Source organism: Aquarana catesbeiana, linkage group LG05 (genome assembly GCF_042186555.1).
Source record: "Aquarana catesbeiana isolate 2022-GZ linkage group LG05, ASM4218655v1, whole genome shotgun sequence".
Classification (NCBI taxonomy): Eukaryota; Metazoa; Chordata; class Amphibia; order Anura; family Ranidae; genus Aquarana; species Aquarana catesbeiana.
The window spans coordinates 195,516,170-195,537,471 of record NC_133328.1 but is presented as its reverse complement, the minus strand read 5'-3'; the positions used below and the strand labels follow the sequence as shown (position 1 = coordinate 195,537,471).

Here is a 21,302-nt window from a genome sequence, read left to right as displayed (position 1 = left end):
TTTATTTGAATGTTGTCTTTTTGTTCATGGTTTATTTAAAGCTTGCCATTCGCCAGTAGAATTTCATTTGAAATTTCATTTTTAAGATTTTTTTATTGATTTTCTAATTGGTCAAATCGACATTAATTTTCAACTGTAGCGAGAAGAAAATTCATAGGAGTAGGTTGGAAAACTTTCTCAAACAAATTTCTAACAGCGTATGTGGTTTTCATTCAGGAAATTACATTAATTCCAAAATCAAATGTTAAAAGCAAACAAAATGTTGAAAGACTTTCAAACGACATTCATCATGTAGTTGAGTGTACTGAGAATATTCTTACAAATGTCTGTACAAAAATGTACTAGTGTATGGCCATCTTAAGGGTAGGGGGGTTGTCACATTAGCTATAGGAGTAGGGGGCATAGAGGAGTGACTGCAGTGGTAAGAACAGCAGATTATAATGTGACGAGACAGGAGACTACAAAATACGTAAAGAATTCGGCAGTCTTACAAATGGGAGACTGTTGATTAGCTTTGTTTTGGTGCTATTGGCTTTTTTTTTTTTATTGCAAACCATAGATGAAAAAAAAAACACCACTAAACACACTTGTTTCTACTTTTATAAAAGTAGCATAGAAACTTTTTCTAAAATTGCACTGTGCTGAGTCGCATTGATGAGAACGTTATTGAATATAAGGAAGTGGATTTCCCTCGTCATGTTATTTCTTTCTCGAACATCACGGGACACAGAGCCACAGTAATTACTGATGGGTTATATAGGGTATCACTGGTGATTGGACACTGGCACACCCTATCAGAAAGTTCAACCCCCTATATAATCCCTCCCCTTGCAGGGATACCTCAGTTTTTACGCCAGTGTCTTAGGTGATGGACGTGTAAAGATGTCCTGTGCTGAGCTCCAAAGGGAATATCCGATATCCTATACTGGGGCAAGCTAGGCGAACCGGATCCATCTCAAAGTGTCCTTTCTAGGCCGAATTGGATCGTACCCGGGCCTCGTGTCCGAAGAAACGAGGTTTTACCTGTAACGCTTCTCTTTTTAGAGAGCTGGACCCCGCATAATAGAAAATGGTTTTCTAGCCTAATTTCTAGCCGGGTGCTTTAGAGGCCCAGAACTGCAGGATCCCCCTATTCGTAGGGGGCCCCAGTCTCTGATGTTTTTTTCAAACGGAGCCCACCGTGAGAAGTGAAGATTGGGTCTGTGTAAACAGAACCCTGCGGCTGGATAAGGTAAGAGGAGATTCCACAGAATTTTCTAATTCTAGTAGGTTTTCTCCTTTAAGGTAAATGCATGCTATGCCTATTGTGACCACCGGGGGCTGGCAAGAGCACATATCTTCACATGCTGATGTCTGTCTCAAGTGTTCATGCTTTACAGCGTTTCCGGCTCAAGGTAGGATGGATGGGGGGATTTCTCATGATTGAATGTTCCCCCAAGGCTAGGGGGAGGCCACAGGGGTCTAAATAGCGGTTATACCGCTCGGGCACCGCCGCCTCCGCCGCCATTGCCGTTTTCAGGCAGGCGCTTCACTACCGGCCTCTCTCCCTCCTCCCCCTCCCCCAGCCTTCCTCCATGTTATTTCCGTAGGGTCGGCCAGCGCGGGAAGCGCTCGTTTTTTTAGAAATTCGAGGGGGGGGGGGGGCGGTAGGGGGGGGGGGCGGGACGTCAGCACAGGTGCTTAGACTCCCACTCAGGCCAGCTGCAGGTTATTAAGGCACTCTGTACAGGTGCACACAGCCTTTGGAGGGACACAGAGCTGACGGTCCCATGTAAGGTGGGACACAGGCATTCTCCTAGGCTGCATTTACTAAGGTAACACCAGACTGAGCATTGGGTAGCAGAGCTTTTAGCTGGACTACATCGCTCAGCAGGCAGTGTTCATTTTGGATACCTCACACCTTGTTGCTTTGCACTATGGGTAAAAGAGGTTCAAACACCCCCAGAACCAGAGACACTAGGGGATCTCGTTTAGGTTCTGAGGGCCCCCTGAGGGGCCAGGGACGGCTAGCCAGGGAGAGCCATCGGGGTCAGGGGCTATACCTGCTTCTGGCACTTCAGCCCCTGTATATACTACACAAGAGGTTTTTTCCTCAACCATTAATGGTTTGGAGGAAAGATTAATGGCCGTGATTACAGCTTCACTCAGTGGAAGAAAACGCACTAGGCCTTCCTCTGTTCCCCAAGACCATCAGGAAGAGGAGCTCTGGGATAAAGGAGATGAATCCCTTTCAGAGGATCAGGATGGGACAGATGATTCCTCTTCGGAGGAATCCGGTGGAGAGGGACCCTCTGCGACTTCCCAAGAGGAGAAAGTCTTAGTGCAGATCCTTACTGGATTAGTCAGCTCCACATTTACGTTGCCCGTACCTGAATCAGTTAAAGAATCCTCTTCTGCTTTGGGGTCACTGAAACCTTCTCAAGCAGCACAGGCTTTTCCTGTTCATAATTTACTTGAAAAGCTCATTTATTCAGAGTGGGATCACCCAGACAAACGTTTTTTTCCGCAGAGAACGTTTTCAACACTTTATCCGATGGAAGAAAAGTTTATTAAAAGGTGGAGAATACCAGCCATTGATGCCGCCATTTCCTCCGTAAATAATAGTCTGACTTGTCCTGTAGACAATGCTCAGATGCTCAGGGATCCTGCAGATAAAAAGATGGAATCCCTATTGAAGGATGTTTTCTCCTTAGCAGGTTCAGTGGCTCAACCTGCAGTTGCAGCGATTGGAGTCTGTCAATACTTAAGAGACCATGTTAAGCAGGTCATCAAAGTATTACCTGAACAGCAGGCCCAGGGGTTTGCTAATCTTCCTACGGCCTTATGTTACGTTGTTGACGCCATCAGAGATTCTAACGTGCAAACCTCTCGTCTTTCTCTGGGGTTGGTGCACATACGTAGAAACCTATGGTTGAAAAATTCGTCAGCCGAAGCACCATGTAAGAAGCTCCTGGCGGGGTTTCCATTTCGTGGTGAAAGGTTGTTTGGAGAGGACCTGGATAACTATATCAAGAGAATCTCTTGTGGGAAAAGCACTCTCTTACCTGTTAAGAAGAAGAGTAAGTGTCCCTCTTTCAAACGGACTCTTTCCCCAGCGCCGGGGGCTTCAGCCTCCAGGCAGTCTCGACGGCCTCCTCCATCTGGGTCCAAAGACAAGAGTCAACCCCAGGGACAGAAGAAGTCCTGGGGGAAGAAGCCTACTAGGCAAAACACTAAGACCTCTGCATGAGGGGGCGCCCCCGCTCACTCGAGTTGGGGGAAGACTGCGACAGTTCTCAGGGCTCTGGCAGGAGGATTTCCAGGACAGATGGGTAATCTCCACGGTAACCTTAGGGTACAAGCTGGAGTTTCAGGAGTTCCCTTCTCCCCGTTTCCTCAGGTCAAGTGTCCCCAGAGATCCAGAGAAGAAGCAGTCATTCCTTCTAGCGTTAGAGCGACTTTTGTCGCAGGAGGTCATTGTGGTAGTTCCCGCAAAGGATCAAGGATTGGGCTTCTATTCCAACCTTTTTACGGTCCAAAAACCAAATGGGGATGTCAGGCCCATTCTGGATTTAAGGGATCTGAACCGATTCCTAAGGATCCATGCTTCCGCATGGAATCAATTCAGACAGTAGTCTCCACCCTGCAGGGAGGAGAATTTCTGGCATCAATAGACATCAGAGATGCATATGTGCATGTGCCCATTTTTCCTGCTCATCAGCAGTTTCTGCGCTTCGAGATAGGAGGGCGCCATTTCCAGTTTGTGGCTCTGCCTTTTGGGATAGCCACTGCACCTCGAGTGTTCACAATGGTCTTGGCTCCTCCTCTGGCCAGATTAAGGGCTCAGGGCAGTGGTGTCCAAACTATGGCCCTCCAGTTGTTAAGGAACTACAACTCCCATCATGCCTAGTCATGTCTGTGAATGTCAGAGTTTTACAATGCCTCATGGGAAGTGTAGTTCCGCAACAGCTGGAGGGTCGTAGTTTGGACACCCCTGGCTCAGGGTATAGCTGTCACAGCATACCTAGACGACCTGCTTCTGATAGACCGGTCGGTAGCCTCCTTGAACGGAAATTTGAGGACCACAGTCAGGTATCTGGAACACCTGGGATGGATCCTCAACCTAGAGAAATCTTTCCTAAAACCAGTAAGAAGACTGGAGTATTTAAATCTGATCATAGATACAAGCCAGGAGAAAATATTTCTACCTCAGGCAAAGATCATTGCTTTAAGAGAGCTGATTCTGGCAGTCAGGACCAAGAAGGGTCCTTCTGTCCGTCTCATTCAAGAATGCTGCAACACAGTATTCTGTCGGCCTGGAACAAGAAGGTTCAGGCATTAGATTTTAAGATGTACCTGTCGCATGCGGTGCGTCAGAGCCTCAACTGGTGGCTCATACCCGAAAACCTGCAGAAGGGTATATCCTTTCTACCGGTCACCTGGACGGTGGTAACAACAGATGCCAGTCTGTCAGGTTGGGGAGCAGTTCTGGAACAGTCTGCGATCCAGGGGCTATGGTCCAAGGCTGAGAGGACCTTACCCATCAACATTCTGGAGATCCGGGCGGTATACCTAGCCCTAAAAGCCTGGACTATCAGGCTACAGGGTTGCCCGGTCAGGATCCAGTCCAACAATGCCACAGCAGTGGCTTATGTCAATCATCAGGGAGGCACCCAGAGCCGAGCTGCTCAAAAGGAGGTGAACCAGATCTTAGTCTGGGCAGGGATGCATGTGCCATGCATATCGGCAGTTTTCATTCCAGGGATAGAGAACTGGCAGGCGGACTATCTAAGTCGCCAGCAGCTACTCCCAGGGGAATGGTCTCTACATCCTGACGTCTTTTGGAATATATGCCAAAGATGGGGGGTCCCAGATGTAGATCTCTTTGCATCCCGATTCAACAAAAAGATAGACAGATTTGTGGCAAGGACGAGGGATTCTCTTGCATGCGGGACGGATGCGTTGGTGATTCTGTGGCATCGGTTCTCACTGATTTATGCATTCCCGCCTATTCTGCTACTGCCACGACTCCTTCACAGGATCAGGCAGGAAAAGAAGTCGGTACTTCTGGTGGCCCCCGCTTGGCCCAGAAGGACTTGGTATGCAGAAATAGTAAGGATGACGGTGGGTTCCCCGTGGACCCTACCGGCACGCCCAGACCTGTTATCTCAAGGTCCAGTGTTCCATCCTGCCTTACAAATGCTAAATTTGACGGTTTGGCTATTGAGACCCACGTTCTGAGGAGTCGTGGGCTTTCAGGTCCTGTCATATCTACCTTGATCAATGCAAGGAAGCCAGCTTCCAGAATGATTTATCATAGAGTCTGGAAGGCTTATGTTTCCTGGTGTGAATCCAGGGGTTGGCATCCCAGAAAATATGTCATAGGTAGAATTCTTGATTTTCTACAATTAGGATTAGAGATGAAGCTGGCCTTGAGTACCATCAAGGGCCAGGTCTCTGCTTTATCAATATTATTTCAGCGGCCACTTGCTTCGCATTCTTTGGTCCAAAACTTTATGCAGGGGGTGATGCGTCTTAATCCTCCGGTTAAAGCGCCCCTAAACCCTTGGGACTTGAACTTGGTCCTGGCTGTGTTACAGAAACAGCCTTTTGAACCAATACGTCAGATTCCTTTGGTCTTGTTGACAAGGAAGTTAATTTTTCTGGTGGCCATCTCTTCTGCTAGAAGAGTTTCAGAACTAGCAGCCCTTTCCTGTAAGGAGCCTTATTTGATTGTACACAGGGATAGAGTAGTACTGCGCCCTCATCCTATTTTTTTACCGAAGGTGGTTTCTGATTTTCATTTAAACCAAGACCTTGTTCTGCCTTCCTTTTTTCCAGATCCCTGTTCTCCGGAAGAGAGATCTCTACATTCATTGGATGTAGTAAGAGCAGTCAAGGCCTATCTCGGGGCAACTGCTCAGATTCGCAAAAGGGATGTTTTGTTTGTGCTGCCAGAGGGTCCCAATAGAGGACAGGCAGCGTCAAAAGCTACCATTTCTAAATGGATTTGACAGTTGATTATCCAGGCTTACGGTTTGAAACAGAAGATTCCTCCATTTCAGATCAGGGCACATTCCACAGGGGCTATTGGTGCTTCTTGGGCGGTGCATCACCGGGCCTCTATGGCTCAGATCTGCAAGGCCGCAACCTGGTCATCAGTCCATACATTCACCAGATTTTATCAGGTGGATGTGAGAAGGCATGAGGATGTCGCCTTTGGGCGTAGTGTGCTGCAGACAGCGGTACAGGGTCCTCAGGTCTGATTGCACCCTACTTGGTCGTGGTTCCCCCCCCTCAGGTAGCATTGCTCTGGGACATCCCATCAGTAATTACTGTGGCTCTGTGTCCCGTGATGTTCGAGAAAGAAAATAGGATTTTTTAAAACAGCTTACCTGTAAAATCCTTTTCTTTCGAAGGACATCACGGGACACAGAGGTCCCGCCCCTCTTCTAATACACTATATTGCTTGGCTACAAAACTGAGGTATCCCTGCAAGGGGAGGGATTATATAGGGGGTTGAACTTTCTGATAGGGTGTGCCAGTGTCCAATCACCAGTGATACCCTATATAACCCATCAGTAATTACTGTGGCTCTGTGTCCCGCGATGTCCTTCGAAAGAAAAGGATTTTACAGGTAAGCTGTTTTAAAAAATCCTATTTTTTGTGTGACTCAAGTCGCACCAGAAATCGCACTCGTTTGAACCAGCACTTGGCTTGGTTCACATATATGCGCTTTCAACCGCATCTGATTTGCATAATGTGAACCATACTGGCTTGCAATGGAGCCGGTTCACACATGTCTGGAGCGGCTGCGATCGCTTTTTGAAGAGTCCTGTGCAATTTTGGGTTCGGTTCAGGTGTGAATTCAGGGGCTGGTACCTGTTTTTGACAAGCACTCACCTCCACTTCTGGGAGACCTCGCTGCAGGGAGGTTTCCCCGAAGTTCGGCCCCCCCTCCTCCTTCCACCACCGCCGTGCTATTCAGAAAGCGCAGTGTGCTTCGTGCATGCGCAGTAGGGACCGGCTGTGAGGCCGCAAGGCTTTACTGCCAGTTTACCTTTACAAGGAATGTCAGCCAAGAGCCGATCGAAAAATGCCGACGTTGCAAGATCCCTGGACAGGTAAGTGTCATAATATTAAAAGTCAGTAGAAATAGTATTTGTAGCTGCTGACTTTTAATTTTTGGTGGGGTTCCTTTTTAAGGCCTCTTCCACACTGATACTTGAAAAAGCTCAGTACAATTATTATTATTTTTTTTCCCAATCTGCACGGTCATAGTGTCCCCGCGGGACCTTCCGATGATGATGGAAAACCACGGCCGCTTGTGGTGCTCACAGTGCTGGAGGATATGTGTAGGCGGTCTGCCCCCAAGCTGACATCACTTCTGCCCTATACCAATGTGTGTGCTCCAAGCTGATTTACAGGGGTCCCAGAACTTCCTACATTTCCTCCAGCCCTGTGAGCACCATAAGCGGCTGTGGTCTTCCATAATCGGCAGGTCCTGCGGGACAGGGACACTATGATCGTGCAGATTTGGATTTGACATGCAAGATATGTACTTTTAACATGTGAGTTGTGATAAAAAAATTTTAATAAACTGTTTGCCCATTGCTGCACTTAGATGGCGCTTCCCTGTCTTTCCATACTGGGTTCACACAGGAGCGGTGTGGAGAGGAATCGCACTACAATCTTGTTCAAAATTGCATGTGATTTGAGCCCATTCATTTTGTATGGGCTTAAATCGGACTGCAAAGGTATCGATTTTGGGTATTGGAGTATTTGCACGAGTACTTGTGCAAATACTGGGTATTGGCACAGATGCAACCCTAATATCAGCATATAATGTGTACTTCTTTCAATCCATAGTGCCTAGTGTGTATCCTGTCTGCTGTCTCCTTCTATCTGCATATGTCACTTCTGACAGTTTGTTCTGACAACAGGCAATCCATGGTGACAGCAGTCTTCCACCTCTAGTACACAGAAGGTGATTGATGGCCTCAGATGTGCATACCTACCTGTGAGACTTTGTAGAGGGGGAGGTTATGTCCTTTCCCTCCTCTCAGGTCTCGGAATACACTCAGCTCTGTGTGTGACATCAGATCCCACCCCCTACCTCCTGGAAGCTGAGCAATACCATCTGATCTGTGTACTTTTTAGAGGGCTCTAAAGGAGAGGCTGCAGATAAACAGGCAAAGCTTATGTGGGAGGATATACTTCATCGTTGTTTAGCATCTGAGGCTCGTCACTTCAGAGGGCTTATGTAAGAGTCTATTATCACTTTAATGCAGTTCCAATTCCTTTTTTTTTTTTATTTTTTTTTTTTTTATTTATTGAATTACATGTACAGTGGAACCTTGGATTACGAGCATAATCCGTTGCAGGAGAATGCTTGTAATCCAAATCACTCTCATATCAATGCGAGTTTCCCCATAGAAGTCAATGGAAATCAAGATAATCCTTTCACATTGACTTCTGTTGTATGCGGTAAAGCATGTGGCCAGAGGTGGGGGGGGGGGGGGGCGGAGAGAGACTCGGAAATACTCGGAGACCGCTCGGATGCACTCGGAAACCTTTGGAGAGGCTTGGGAACGGAGTGTTTCCGAGTGCATCCAAGCGGCTCCGAGTGTCAGCGGCGCCCCCACACCTCTGGCCAAATGCGGTACTGCACACTGCAGAGGCTTGAATCCCTGAGTCAGGATTTAAAAAAAATAATAGCTTGTGTTGCGAAACGCTCGTTAACTGCGTTACTCGCAATCCGAGGTATTACTGTATATATTTGTCATGCTTTTTTATCTTGAATGCAATGTTTTTCTATGATGCATTAGAACACTAAGTGTGTATACTGTTTTCTGTAGGCTCATGAAGACCCAATGTATGGCTTATTAAAGGAAAAAGAAAACCAAGAAAAACAACAGAGGTAATGAGAAAATAGAAACTGGGCCATCTTTTTAGTACCCTGAAACTGGATACACCTTTACCTCTGATTTTTATCTTTTTAACTTTTAACTTTTTTTTTGCTGCCAGAGCCGTTTTTGCATTTTTTTGCACACGTTTAAAAATCATTTTAGGCCTGAAGAATACATAAATCTCCAAACCATTATATTTTTTTCTGAAAGCAGATATCCTAGAGAATAAAATGGTGGTAGTTCCATTTTTTGCCACACTATATTACTGCAAAGATCTAGGGAACAAAATTTCAGTACAAAATACACTAAAGTTAATCTTAGGACACACAAACGCAATAAATGACTTTTTTGGGGTAAAATATAAAAGATGAGGTTGCACCAAGTAAATAGATCCCCAACTTGTCAAACCTGAAAATTGCTGTGAAATGGCAACGAACTTCAGTACCCTATATTTTGCATAAGCAACGCTATAGGTCATCAGTTTAGCGCTATGGAGGTCTGGTGCTAGAAATATTGCTCTCACTCCATTGTGCGTGGTGATATGTAACATGTATCATAATTAACTTTTTTTTTTTTTTTCATCACGTAGGGGACAAAAAGATTTTTTGGTTCTCCACTGAATGTATTGCATTGCATTACATTGTTTCCTGACCGTGGTGGCTGGGGGGGACACTGAGAGGTGGACCCGGAATTAACGTCAAACCCGTTGCGTTCCGGGTCAGCAACAAGGATGGGAGGAGAGGGGATGTGAAATCTTTTTATGTCAATAATTCAAGTTAGTGAAACACAAGAGAAAAAGATGGTCTATCTTGACCCAATTTGCAGGAGGCACTAAGTTCTTCTTTTGCTTTTTTTTTTTTTTATCTCTGATCAGCTAGGCAATGTAGTGAATGTATGTGTTTTTATTATTTTGTAGGATTGCACAGCTGAAAAAACTGCTTGAGGATTCAACATCTGAAGAAAGCAGCAATAGCAGTGACAGTTCACAAGAAAAACGTAAGAAGAAAAAGAAGAAGAAAGACAAAAAGAAGAAAAAGAAGAAGAAAAAGCGCAAATCTTCTCACAGAAGCTCTGATTCAGACTAATGTCTAAAAGAATGAGACAAAGTAGATACAATAAAAGAATGACGTTGTTCCAGTATATGGACAGGATAACTTTCAAGATGGCAGAACAAGAAACAAGAAAGGTTGCTATTGCAAAAGGTGCAGGCTGCTGGACCAATATGCTTTAAAGTATTGTGAGCTACTGGAATAGCTTGTGCAATCACAACTCCTGATCTGCATATTTATTCCAGGTCCGTGACTCCCTATATAGGGTAACACAGACGAGGATGATGGCTCCAGAGCTTATGCTTTTAAACTAAACTCCATGCAAACAACTAAATACACAGATGAAATGCATATTGTATATTGGTGTTGTTTTACCTGCCAATGGATTTGTGTTTCTGCTCATCCCTGCTAAGTCTACTTAATAGTTCTAAGTAACTGGACAGTGAATGGGAAGCAGCACACCCATGAGCTCATTTTTCTGTCACTCTGCTCTCTCCGTTTCCCAGTATGTTCCTTGTTAACATATGAGCACTGCAAAAAAGCTCCTTGTGCTGCTTTTTTCTCTCCTAGTCAGAGCTGTACAAAGGATTGCAAGATGTTGATATGGAAATTACTTACACTGCTTGTATAAAAAAAAGAAAAAAAAATGTAGTTATGTATTTAAAGCGGAACTACACTGCATCTGAACACCACAAAACAAAAATTATATATTCAATTCATTTTTAATATTCAAAACAAACTCCCACACCCATCCATGTCTCCATGCTTTATTTTTCTGAGAATTCACTTTGAAAAACACCCCCTAGCACTTTCTGACTGTGGCCATCTTGAGCTAAGGGCAGATGGATTCCAGGAAGTAAATGCTACATGAATCATCTGCCCTTAGCTCATGCATGCAGGCAGGAGAGTGTGCTTAGCTGAGAAAACCCCCTCCTCCCTTCCTGAAGACTCCTGGAATGTAGGACATCATTTGCCTAAGCATAGAAACCAGGAAGTAGTTGAAAAAAATCTAAACGTGAATGTTTAAAACCAGTATATATGATACACCTTTGTATCTATTTACTAATGCTAGCAGTATAAGGCTTAAAAATAGTGTTGATTGGAAGAGTGAAGTTCCACTTTAACCACTTCCTTACTGCGCTAAAGCCGAACGACAGCTACATCGCTGCTCTGTTGTTCTGGGAGGGCGTCCCCCTGAAACCACAGCCCCCTGGGGCCCATCCGGTGTGCTCAGTGATCGCTGTGTCCTTCGCACAGCTGATCACAGATTGTGGTAAAGGGTCAATCGCAGCGGCCTTTACCACGTGATCAGTTGTGTCCAGTCACAGCTGATCACAATGTAAACGGAGTTGCCGGTTATCGGCTCTCCTTTCCTCACACGCTGGTAACCGGCAATCCTGGCAGGTAACATGTACACAGATAGGTAGCACTGATGACCAGTGCCCTGATTATCAACGCACATCACAGAAGGAGAAAATGTACTTATTTGCAAAATTTTATAACAAACTAAAAAAAGTTTTTTTTTTCTTTCTGTCTTTTTTTTTTTTTTCTTTGTTTTGTTTAGCAAAAAATAAAAAAACCCAGTGGTGATTAAATACCATCAAAAGAAAGCTCTCTCTGTCTCAATAAAATTATAAAAATGTCATATGGGTACAGTGTTGCATGACCGAGCAATTGCCACTTAAATGATAGCGATAGCACTTTGAAAGCTAAAAATTGGCCTGGAAGGGGGGATACTTGCCCAGTAAGCAAGTGGTTAAAGAATACAGGGCTGTGGTAACTTGTGTGTTTTATATCTGCCTGAAGTTCAGCTTAACAAAAAATCTATATTTTTTTCTTATTATGTTTTGTTCCCTTGTGGTTTGGAAGTATGCATATTACATCATAATAAAAAAAATATATTTTTGAGAGTTTTCCGTTTCAAAATTCTGTACATCTTTTTGTTTTCCCCTCAACATGTAAGCTGCTTATGGCCACATGCAGAGTTTTTCAATTAATAACAGTTTTGATACTCTTATGATGTTTACAGTGTAATGCATTCTATATCACTTGAGAACCAGCCTGTAATAATACCCCTTCATTACCAGGCCATTTTTCAGTTTCCAGTGCTGTGATACTTTGGCTGACAATTACTTCACATGCAGCACTGTACTCAAATGAATTTATATAATTTTCTGAGAAAGATAGAGCTTTTATTTGATGGTATTGAAAGAGGTATGAAACCCAAAACCAAAAATGTTATATATTGCAGCTTACCAATCATTAGATGTGGTGGCTTCATTAGTTTGGATTCTCCCTCCCCCCCCTTTTTTTTTTTTTTTTTTTTTTTTCCTGGTGATCTGGCCAGTAACACAGCTTCCTATATTGGAGAGCCCCCACTCTGAATGAAGGAGCATGAAGCTCACTTATGCAGGGCTGTGGATACAACAGGGGACTCACCTTAGGCTGGCCATACACTATACAATTTTCTTATTCAATTTTCTTTAGATTTACCTTCAACTATGTAGTGGAAGGGCCTGCTTGATTGCATACACATTGAAAGTGTTTAGGTTTGACCTCATACTATATGGTTTTGGTAAATCTAAAGGAAAATTGTGTAATGTATGGCCAGCCTTAGGCATATTTTTTGTAATGTGGCTCTCCTTCCATTCCCGGAGCTGTGCTCCAAATATAACCTTATAGTCTTTCAGCTAGTCTTTCCCACAACTATGCACTTCTGTTATCTCCAGCTCCAACATGCTCTACAGGCTCGTCGTCCAGTAGTGGACTGGCGCCTCTCTCCCTCTACTACCTGTTTAATTTTGTCCAGGTAGTAGAGGAGACCAAAGGGTTTATCTCCCGGAGTTCTACTATGCTCCTTCACTCCTACTTGGAAGGATATCCCTGTAGGTAGGAATGAAGGAGCATAGGGGCACCTCTGGACAGCAGCATTGTTTATCTGGGGGGGGGAGTGTTAGATGTACTAGCTGATTTAGATACACTGACAAATTGAAGCCACACTCTAGCTCACACCAGCAACATTTTTTTTCCCTTTTGTGATAAAATGTTTTTTACAAAATAAACAAAAGCTGATCATTGCAAGCACTCGTGCCAGTAAAACATGGTTTGCCTCATTCCTCTAACTGCTACATCTGCAAGAGAGCTGTTCTTTTGAAAAACAGACTTACAGGCTTGATCCCCATGTGAAAATATGGGAACGAAAGCTTAACAAAGAAAACAAATGCAACCACCACATCAAAATGAGCCCCTTTTGGAACACAGACATCCTAAGGTAATCCCATTTTTTTGCCACAGTTTTTGGAATTGAAGAAACATGCTGGTATTGAGAAGGTTAAAAACTGGTAATGGTCATACACAAAAGGAAGAGGAGATGAAGGAGTTAAAGTACAGGTCACAGATGTAAACACACACAGTTTATATCATGTGATCGCTGTGATTGGTCTCTCTATGAGCAATCAGAGATGCTAAGGTATAGAGCTGTCCAAGGAGTGATGTTTATAAATGGCACTCCAGAAGTCCATCACTCTGCCATTTTGTTTTTTATTTTACAATATGGCAGAAGTGTAGTCCTAAAAAAAAAGTGAACTCTAAGTCTAGCATGTCATTTACTTATGTTTTAGCTGTATCTACATCTTAAAAGTCATATTTGGGCCATTTTGGGGATCCTTCAGCTAGTCTGGATCAAGAATGTATAGAGAAAAAGCGATAGTAAGATACAAAGTGAAGGAAAATGTAGACGCAATGATAGCTTGTTGGAGTGGTTTATACCAGTGCTTTACAGTGATGGTGTATGAAGGTTTGTGTAATGTGTCCTTTACATTCCCCTCCCCTTTTCACCATCCATTTTTAGAGGCGTTGCCCCTTAAGGTACTATCTCAAGGAAAGATCTTACATGAAGTTGATGTGGATGATTGGTCACTTTTTTGCTGTTTACTTTTGGTTCAGAATTGCTACATAGGTGTTATCCTAAAAAATATGTGAAATGAATGGGTATTTCCTTGTGTTTACTATTTTATTACTGGATTTGAATTAAGAAAAATTATCCTTGGGTTCTAAATCCAGCCAACAGGTTTTATTTTTTGAATAAAATGGAGGAGTCTTTGACATCACCAGTATGTCATGTTCTTATCTATTTATTTATTGCAGGCACTTATATGGTGCCACAATTTGCACAGTGCTTTACATATATATTGTACATTCTCATGGATCCCTGCCCTCAAGAAGCTTACAATCTAAGGTTCCTAACTCACATACTAGGACCAATTTAGACAGGAGACAATTATCCTACCAGCATGTCTGTTCCTGTGATGCCTATAAATAAAAGAGCAGGTGGGGATCTCGCCAGGCCAGCAAAGTTAGCAATAAAACCATTCATTATCAGTTCTAATGCCGCGTACACACGATCGGACTTCTCGTCGGAAAAAGATATGATGGCTTTTCCGACGGGATTCCGCTTAAGTTTGCCTTGCATACACACGGTCACACAAAAGTTTGCTGAAATTACGACAGTCAAGAACACGGTGACGTACAACATTACGACGAGCCGAGAAAATGAAGTTCAATGCTTCCGAGCATGCGTCGAATTGTTTCCAAGCATGCGTAGGGATTTTGCGTGTCAGAAATGCCACAGACGATCGCATTTTCGGATAGGAACTTTTCCCGACCGAAAAATTGAGAACGTGCTGCACTGTCAATCTTTTTCTGGCTGGAATTCAGCCAGCAAAAGTCCGATGAAGCATATACACGGTCGAAAAACTCTCATCCGGTCTTTTGCGGGCTGAAATTCCGATCGTGTGTACGCGGCATTACACTTCAGAAATGTTTGTTTTTATCTGTGTCCCCGTTGTAAAGATTTTCCATCACCTACTGTCCTGAAACCTCCCTAAAAGGAATATAGATTGCAATAAAAAAAGAGACTCTAACCCTTCCACACTCTTTACATAACTTAAAAAAAGGTTTTAGAAGGTTTTAGCTGGAGTTAGGCTAAGGTTAACCTGATGATCATTATGGTGGGTTGCTTTTACTGACCACCTAAGATAAAATAAAAAAATAAAACATGCTTTCTGCCTGGCTGTTATCCTGACCCATGTCAATATCTGAGTCACTGCCCTAAAACAATTATGTGTTTAGGACAGTTAGAGAAAGTCGAGTCCCTATCTGCATACTCATTTATCGATTATTGAAGCAAGAACGCCCATGTGACAGTTGGGAAACTAGCATATTAACCGCTTGCCGCCTGCCCACCGCCAAATGATGGAAGGGTGGTGCGGCTCTCGTTCTGGGACAACGTCATATGATGTTGTCCTAGAACAGCCGCTCTTGCGCGCCCTTCCAATCTCTTTAAAGAGCCACGGCCGTGGCTCTTTACATGTGACCGGCTGTGATTGGACACAGCCAAATCACATGGTTAAACTAGAGGTCGACCGATATATCGGCCGATATTTGGCGTTTTTTAATTAATCGGCATCGGCCGATTGTAACTTCAGTGCGACTTGCAAATGACTTCTGTAATAGATGTCAATGCAAGTTGCCTGAAGGTTTTCTGTGGAGAGACTTCCCTTCTCTCTGGGCAGCCTGCCAAGTCTGATAAGTGGAAACATTGTATCTTTTTAGTTTCTTTTATCAATGAACTGAACTCCAGGAGTTCTCAGTTTAACCATTTAAAGACTAAATCTTTTCTGACACCTCTTGCTTACAAGTAAAAATCCTGTATTTTCTGCTAGAAAATCCCTTAGAACCCCCAAAAATTATATATTTTTTTAGCAGAGACCCTAGGGAATAAAAAAGCGGTTGCTGCAAAATTTTATGTCACACGGTATTTACGCAGCGGTCTTTCAAACGCAATTTTTTTGGGATAAAATACACTAATGAATAAAAAAAAAAAAAAAAAAACTAAGCAGTAAAGTTAGCCCATTTTTTTTTTTGTCCAAAAGTTTTGATTACCTGTTTAAATGTAAGACTTTTTCTGTATCACTTATTACTTAAGGCTGCTTTCACACTGGAGCGGGCAGGCGTTGACGGTAAAACGCTGCTAGTTTTAGCGGTGCTTTACTGTCATTTTAGCGGCGCTATTCGGCTGCTAGCGGGGCGCCTATAACCCAGCTAGCGCCTGAGGAAGGGGTTGAATGCGCCCGTGAAGCTTTGCAGGCGCTTCGGCAGCGGTGCGCATTTATTTCAATGGGCAGGAATGGTGGAGGAGCGGTATACACCGCTCCAAAGATGCTGCTTGCAGGACTTTTTTAACATCCTGCCAGAGCATCGCCTCAGTGTGAAAGCACTCGGGCTTTCACACGGAGACTGCAGGGGAGCCGTTTTGCAGGCACTTTACAGGCACTATTTTTAGCCCAAAAGCGCCTGAAAAATGCCCCATTGTGAAAGGGGTCTGTTAGATTTTATGAGATGAAGGGAAAAAAAACCCGGCTTAACATATCGGCCCAAAAAAATCGGCACCATATATCGGCCATCGGCCGCTGCAATTTCTAAATATTGGCATTGGCCAGAGAAAAACCCATATCAATCCACCTCTAATGTAAACATGGAAATGCCGTTAATCGGCTCTCATCGCTTCACACTGACAGAGTGTGTGCCGAGGAGAGCCCACCAGTGCCATCTCCTCACAGGGGACATCCAGACATGTAATCAGGCCACTGATCATCACTGTGCCCTGATTACAATACAGCGCCACCAGTGACAGCAATCAGTGTCCATTAGTGCTGGCTATCAATGTGGCCTATCATTGCTGCCCATCGATCCCTTTAATTGCTGCCGACCAGTGCCATCTATCAGTGCCCATAAGTGCGGCATATTAGTGCAGCCTATCAGTGTCGCCTCATCAGCGTACATCAGCGAAGGAGAACAATTACTTACTTTACAGACAGAAACGAATTTTTTTCAAAATTTTCGGTCTTTTTTTTTTTGTAAAAAATAAAAAACCCAGCAGTGATTAAATACCACCAAAAGAAAGCTCTATTTGTGTAGCATGACCGCGCAATTGTCATTCAAAGTGTGACAGCACTGAAAGCTGAAAATTGGCCTGAGCAGGAAGGGGGTGTAAGTGCCCTGTAAGCAAGTGGTTAAAAAAAGGAGATTTCAACAATTGCAGGCTCCATGTTTCTCTCATGATAGGATCCTTTATTTGCAGCAAGATAGTATAAAATTGGATGCAACTAGTCATTGCACACGGTAGACTCTTCATCCCTGCAAAAATGTTTTAATTAAAAAACTTGAATTTGCGCACAGGGATGTATACCGTAGTTTTCAGTTAAAGCACTGCTGCAGATCACTAATTACGCAAATGAAAAGTATGCAGACTTTTTTTTCCTACTCAGGTTAAAAAAGGGGTTTGCAAATAAACGTAAAGCCACACTGCTGTATGAAGGTACTTCTCACTGAAAAGTGTGTTCTCTAACTCAAAATAATGAGTTCTCAACCATGGGACATATATAGCAATGCACAAACTGAGAGCAGACTTATCTGGAGGAAACCTTTTATTTTTATCCTGGAGTTCTTTTATTGGGCCCGATTACAGTACATGTTCGGCTACCATTTTTTTTATATCACTGAAGTGGGGCAGTTTGCTAAATAAGTGTTTCTTTTATGTACAAAAGCATTGACACCATCTTAATCGCGGCAAATGGGCTATCTAAGAGAAGTCAAAGGTCAAATTCTAGAGAAGGAAGTCAGTCAAGAACAGATATCAGAATGGTGTGATGCAGAGGCCAATACAATAGAAAATTAAATGTGTCACAGTCAGGTAGCAGGGATTCATGAGAAAGCAGGACCAAACAATTCCTGGTTTTCTCTAGAGCTCCTGGTGGTGGAGTTGTACACTTTAGGGTTAGAGGTTTGCTTTGCTTTAGAACTGCTTAACTTACCATACACATTTAAGGGAATGCAAAAGCAGCTGAGGCACCTGCAATGAATTCTGAATGATCTTAGAAGTGTCACAAACTGATCTCAAAAACACACTGCATACCTAAAGGATATACAGTCAAACCTTGGTTTGAGAGTAACTTCGTTTGAGAGCGTCTTACAAGACAAGCTAAATTAAAAAAAACGAATTTTGACTTGATATACAAGCAATGCCTTGATATACAAGTAGTGTCAAGTCCCAACTGGGTATAAAACAGAAGAGAGGTGCCTTTAAGTGTAGCAATATGGTTACATTTAATGAAGGTACAACATTTACCAACTTGGTTGATGATTAAAACAGGCACAACGAAGTATGCAGGCATCCAGGATAAAGCTGTCCACATAGACCGTCCTCACCACCATCAACGTCGTCCCTTCCACGCTGCGCTCCATGAGCACTTCAAGCCTCGCTTTCAGATCGCTCTACTGCAGGGTAGTCTTTCCGGTCTCGATTGCAGATTGACTGCGGTGAGAGCGGACGGTGTGGAGGATGGTTTATGTGGACAGCTTTATCCCGGATGTCTGCATAATTAGATGTGCCTCTTTTAATCATCAACCATGTGAGTTGCTAAATGTTGTACCTTCAGTAAACATAACCATATTGCTACACTTATGCCGCGTACACATGAGTGGACTTTTTGTGCTTCATCTAATTTTATGGCCAAATCTTGTTCCCATTTTTCTATGAAGGGTAGAGTCTCATGTCCTTCTAATTCTGTTATGCCGCGTACACACGACCGGACTTTACGGCATACTTTGCCCGGCGGACTTTTCAACAGACTTTACGAATGAACGGACTTGCCTACACACAATCAACCAAAGTCCGACGGATTCGTGCGTGATGATGTACGACCGGACTAAAACAAGGAAGTTCATAGCCAGTAGCCAATAGCTGCCCTAGCGTCGGTTTTTGTCCGTCGGACTAGCATACAGACGAGTGGACTTTTCGACCGGACTCGAGTCCGTCAAAAAGATTTTAAACATGTTTCATTTCTAGGTCCGTCAAACTTTTGGGGAAAAAAAGTCAGCTGGAGCCCACACACGATCGAATTGTCTGACGGACTCCGGTCCGCCGAACCAAGTATGCCGTAAAGTCCGGTCGTGTGTACGCGGCATTAGAGGATCCTCTCTTCTCTTTTATACTCTGTAGCTCCTGCTGGGTTTTGCTTCTAATCCCCTTATGCAGGCTGCCATTTGTGGATGGACATTTTATGGTTACACAACCTGGTCACATTGCTATAATCTTTTTATATGGATTATAAACTGAAGGATTTATGAATAAATGGTTGTGGGATTAATCACTTGAGTTTCCATTATTTCTTAAGGGGAAATTTGCTTTGATATACAAGTGCTTTGGATTACAAGCATGTTTCTGGAACGAATTATGCTCGCAATCCAAGGTTTTACTGTACTGCCTACTGTAGATCTATCCACTTGCCCTTCTTTTTTTCTTTCTTCTCACATACTCACTGAATGGACAATTTACAGTGATCTAAATGGTTTAGACTATAATTGGTATCTATGTTTTATGTGCTTTTCTATACCTGTTGGAGCGATTTTTCTTTATTTTTCCTGTTACTTGACAAAAGTCTTAAATAATTATTCAAATCAAAATGCATGCTGCCTCTGCCCATTGAAGCCAACGCAGGCCCTTACATGCCCAGGTGACACAACTGAGAGGGTAACACTGATAAATAGATTATAAAGTGCTTGTAATAACACAAGCTAAAGCTTGAATAAGGAGCAAAAAAAGCAGAAGGTTCAGCCAGAGCTGCAATGAAGCAGCGGTATATAGACATTCAAACTTTCAAGCTTTGATCTCTGAGTGCCGGTTCACATTGGTGCGATGCCAAACATCGCACAGACATCGCATGTAATTCGCAGCGCACTGCCGTTCACATTACATGCGATGTCTGTGTGGTGCGATATCAGCCATAGAAATAGTATGGCTGATATCGCACCGCATTCGGTGCAAACACGCACAGGACCCTTTTTTCTGTTCGGACCAGAATCGGATCGCATGTGTGTTCACACATATGCGATCCGATTCATGTCCGAACTGTCAGTTCGCAGTGCGATATGCAAGCTGAACTGGGGGTGTCGTTAACAATGTATTGACACTCCCCAGCGATTCGCATATGGCAGTGTGAACTGACATGCGATGCAGGAACACGCAGTGGATTCGCAGTGTTCTCGCATCGCACCAGTGTGAACCGGCACTAAGAAGCCAGACTCTCTCCATTACCCTCCCAACAGAGGGCATTATTTATTATTGTCATGATAAACCATGTAGCTTTGTTTGTTTTATCTTGCATCTATGTGTCTATCAATGTGTAGTAACCATGCTTTCCATATACTTCACTGTTGATGTAAAGAAAGAAATGCTGCACTACAAATAAAACGTAATACAAAATTAATAAATGACCAACATTTTTAATTTCAATGCTATCATCAGGGGCACAGACCCTACCCGATGACATCATTACACCAAAACACGTTGGAAGAAGCAAAGGGAAAACTCTGGAATAAGAAGAAACTTCCCTGGTCAAGAGTAGACTCGCTCTGATGCCTGTGTAATGCCAACAGATACATACAATGGCTCAATGTGCAGCTTCCTAAGAGTTAAACCTCGTACACAAGATCGGATTGTTGGTCAACAGAGCATCAGACTTTTGTCAAAAGGGCGTGTGCCAGGAACTTGTCTTGCATACTAACGGCACACAATTGTCGGCCAACAAACACAAACATAGTGACATACTACGTGGAATTTCAGCTCTTGAGCGCCAACCTTTGGGCACCTTCTGCTAATGTCGTGTTTGGTGAGCATTGATTCCGATCATGCGTGTTTGTACTTTGGACTTTTGTGTGACGGATTTGTGTACAGACGATACAAAAATCTGACAACAGACCATTGTCCGCCGAAAATGTATTATCCTGCCATCCAACATTTGTTGGCCGAAAGTTGGACAATTGTCTGAAGGAGCGTACCAACAGTCGGATTTTAGGCGAACAGTCTGTCATCACACAATCCCCTGACAATCAGATCGCGTGTACGAGGCTTTACATCTCAGTAAGATCCTTAGAGCGAGAGTGCTTTTTTTTTTTTTTCAACATGTAAGTGCATTTTACTGTTAAATTACTAATTATGCAGTAAGCATGCCTTTTGTGTTTTCCTTCAGTTTGCCTAAGAGCTTTTATCCTGGAAGATCTGACATCTTCACCACTATTGAGGAGTAATATTCTTTATTTTGGCTTGAAAGCCCCATACTGACGACGGGACTTTTCCAACCAACTTTCACCAAATCACGTGGTTTTTCAGCTCTTTACCACCACCCTTTGGTCAACTTCTGTATTGTCTGATATTGTGTCAATCTCGCCACTTTTATTGGCGAGATTGACACATTGCGAGCCAGGTTCACACTGGTGCGGGGATCCGACTTGGATCCCCGCCAAT

The 21,302-nt window shown here is 43.5% G+C and overlaps 1 protein-coding gene across 2 annotated transcripts in view; it reads left to right on the top strand.

Annotated features, from left to right (window-relative positions):
- RP9 (RP9 pre-mRNA splicing factor) overlaps positions 1 to 14,046 on the top strand; it is a 45,214-nt gene extending 31,168 nt beyond the window's left edge. For both annotated transcript variants that reach the window (XM_073630466.1, XM_073630465.1), the window contains 2 exons: positions 8,838 to 8,899; positions 9,805 to 14,046. In XM_073630466.1, the coding sequence (XP_073486567.1) occupies positions 8,838 to 8,899; positions 9,805 to 9,973 (231 nt within the window). In that variant the 3' untranslated portion in view covers positions 9,974 to 14,046. The remainder of the gene's footprint in view (positions 1 to 8,837; positions 8,900 to 9,804) is intronic.
- Positions 14,047 to 21,302: the final 7,256 nt, after the last annotated feature.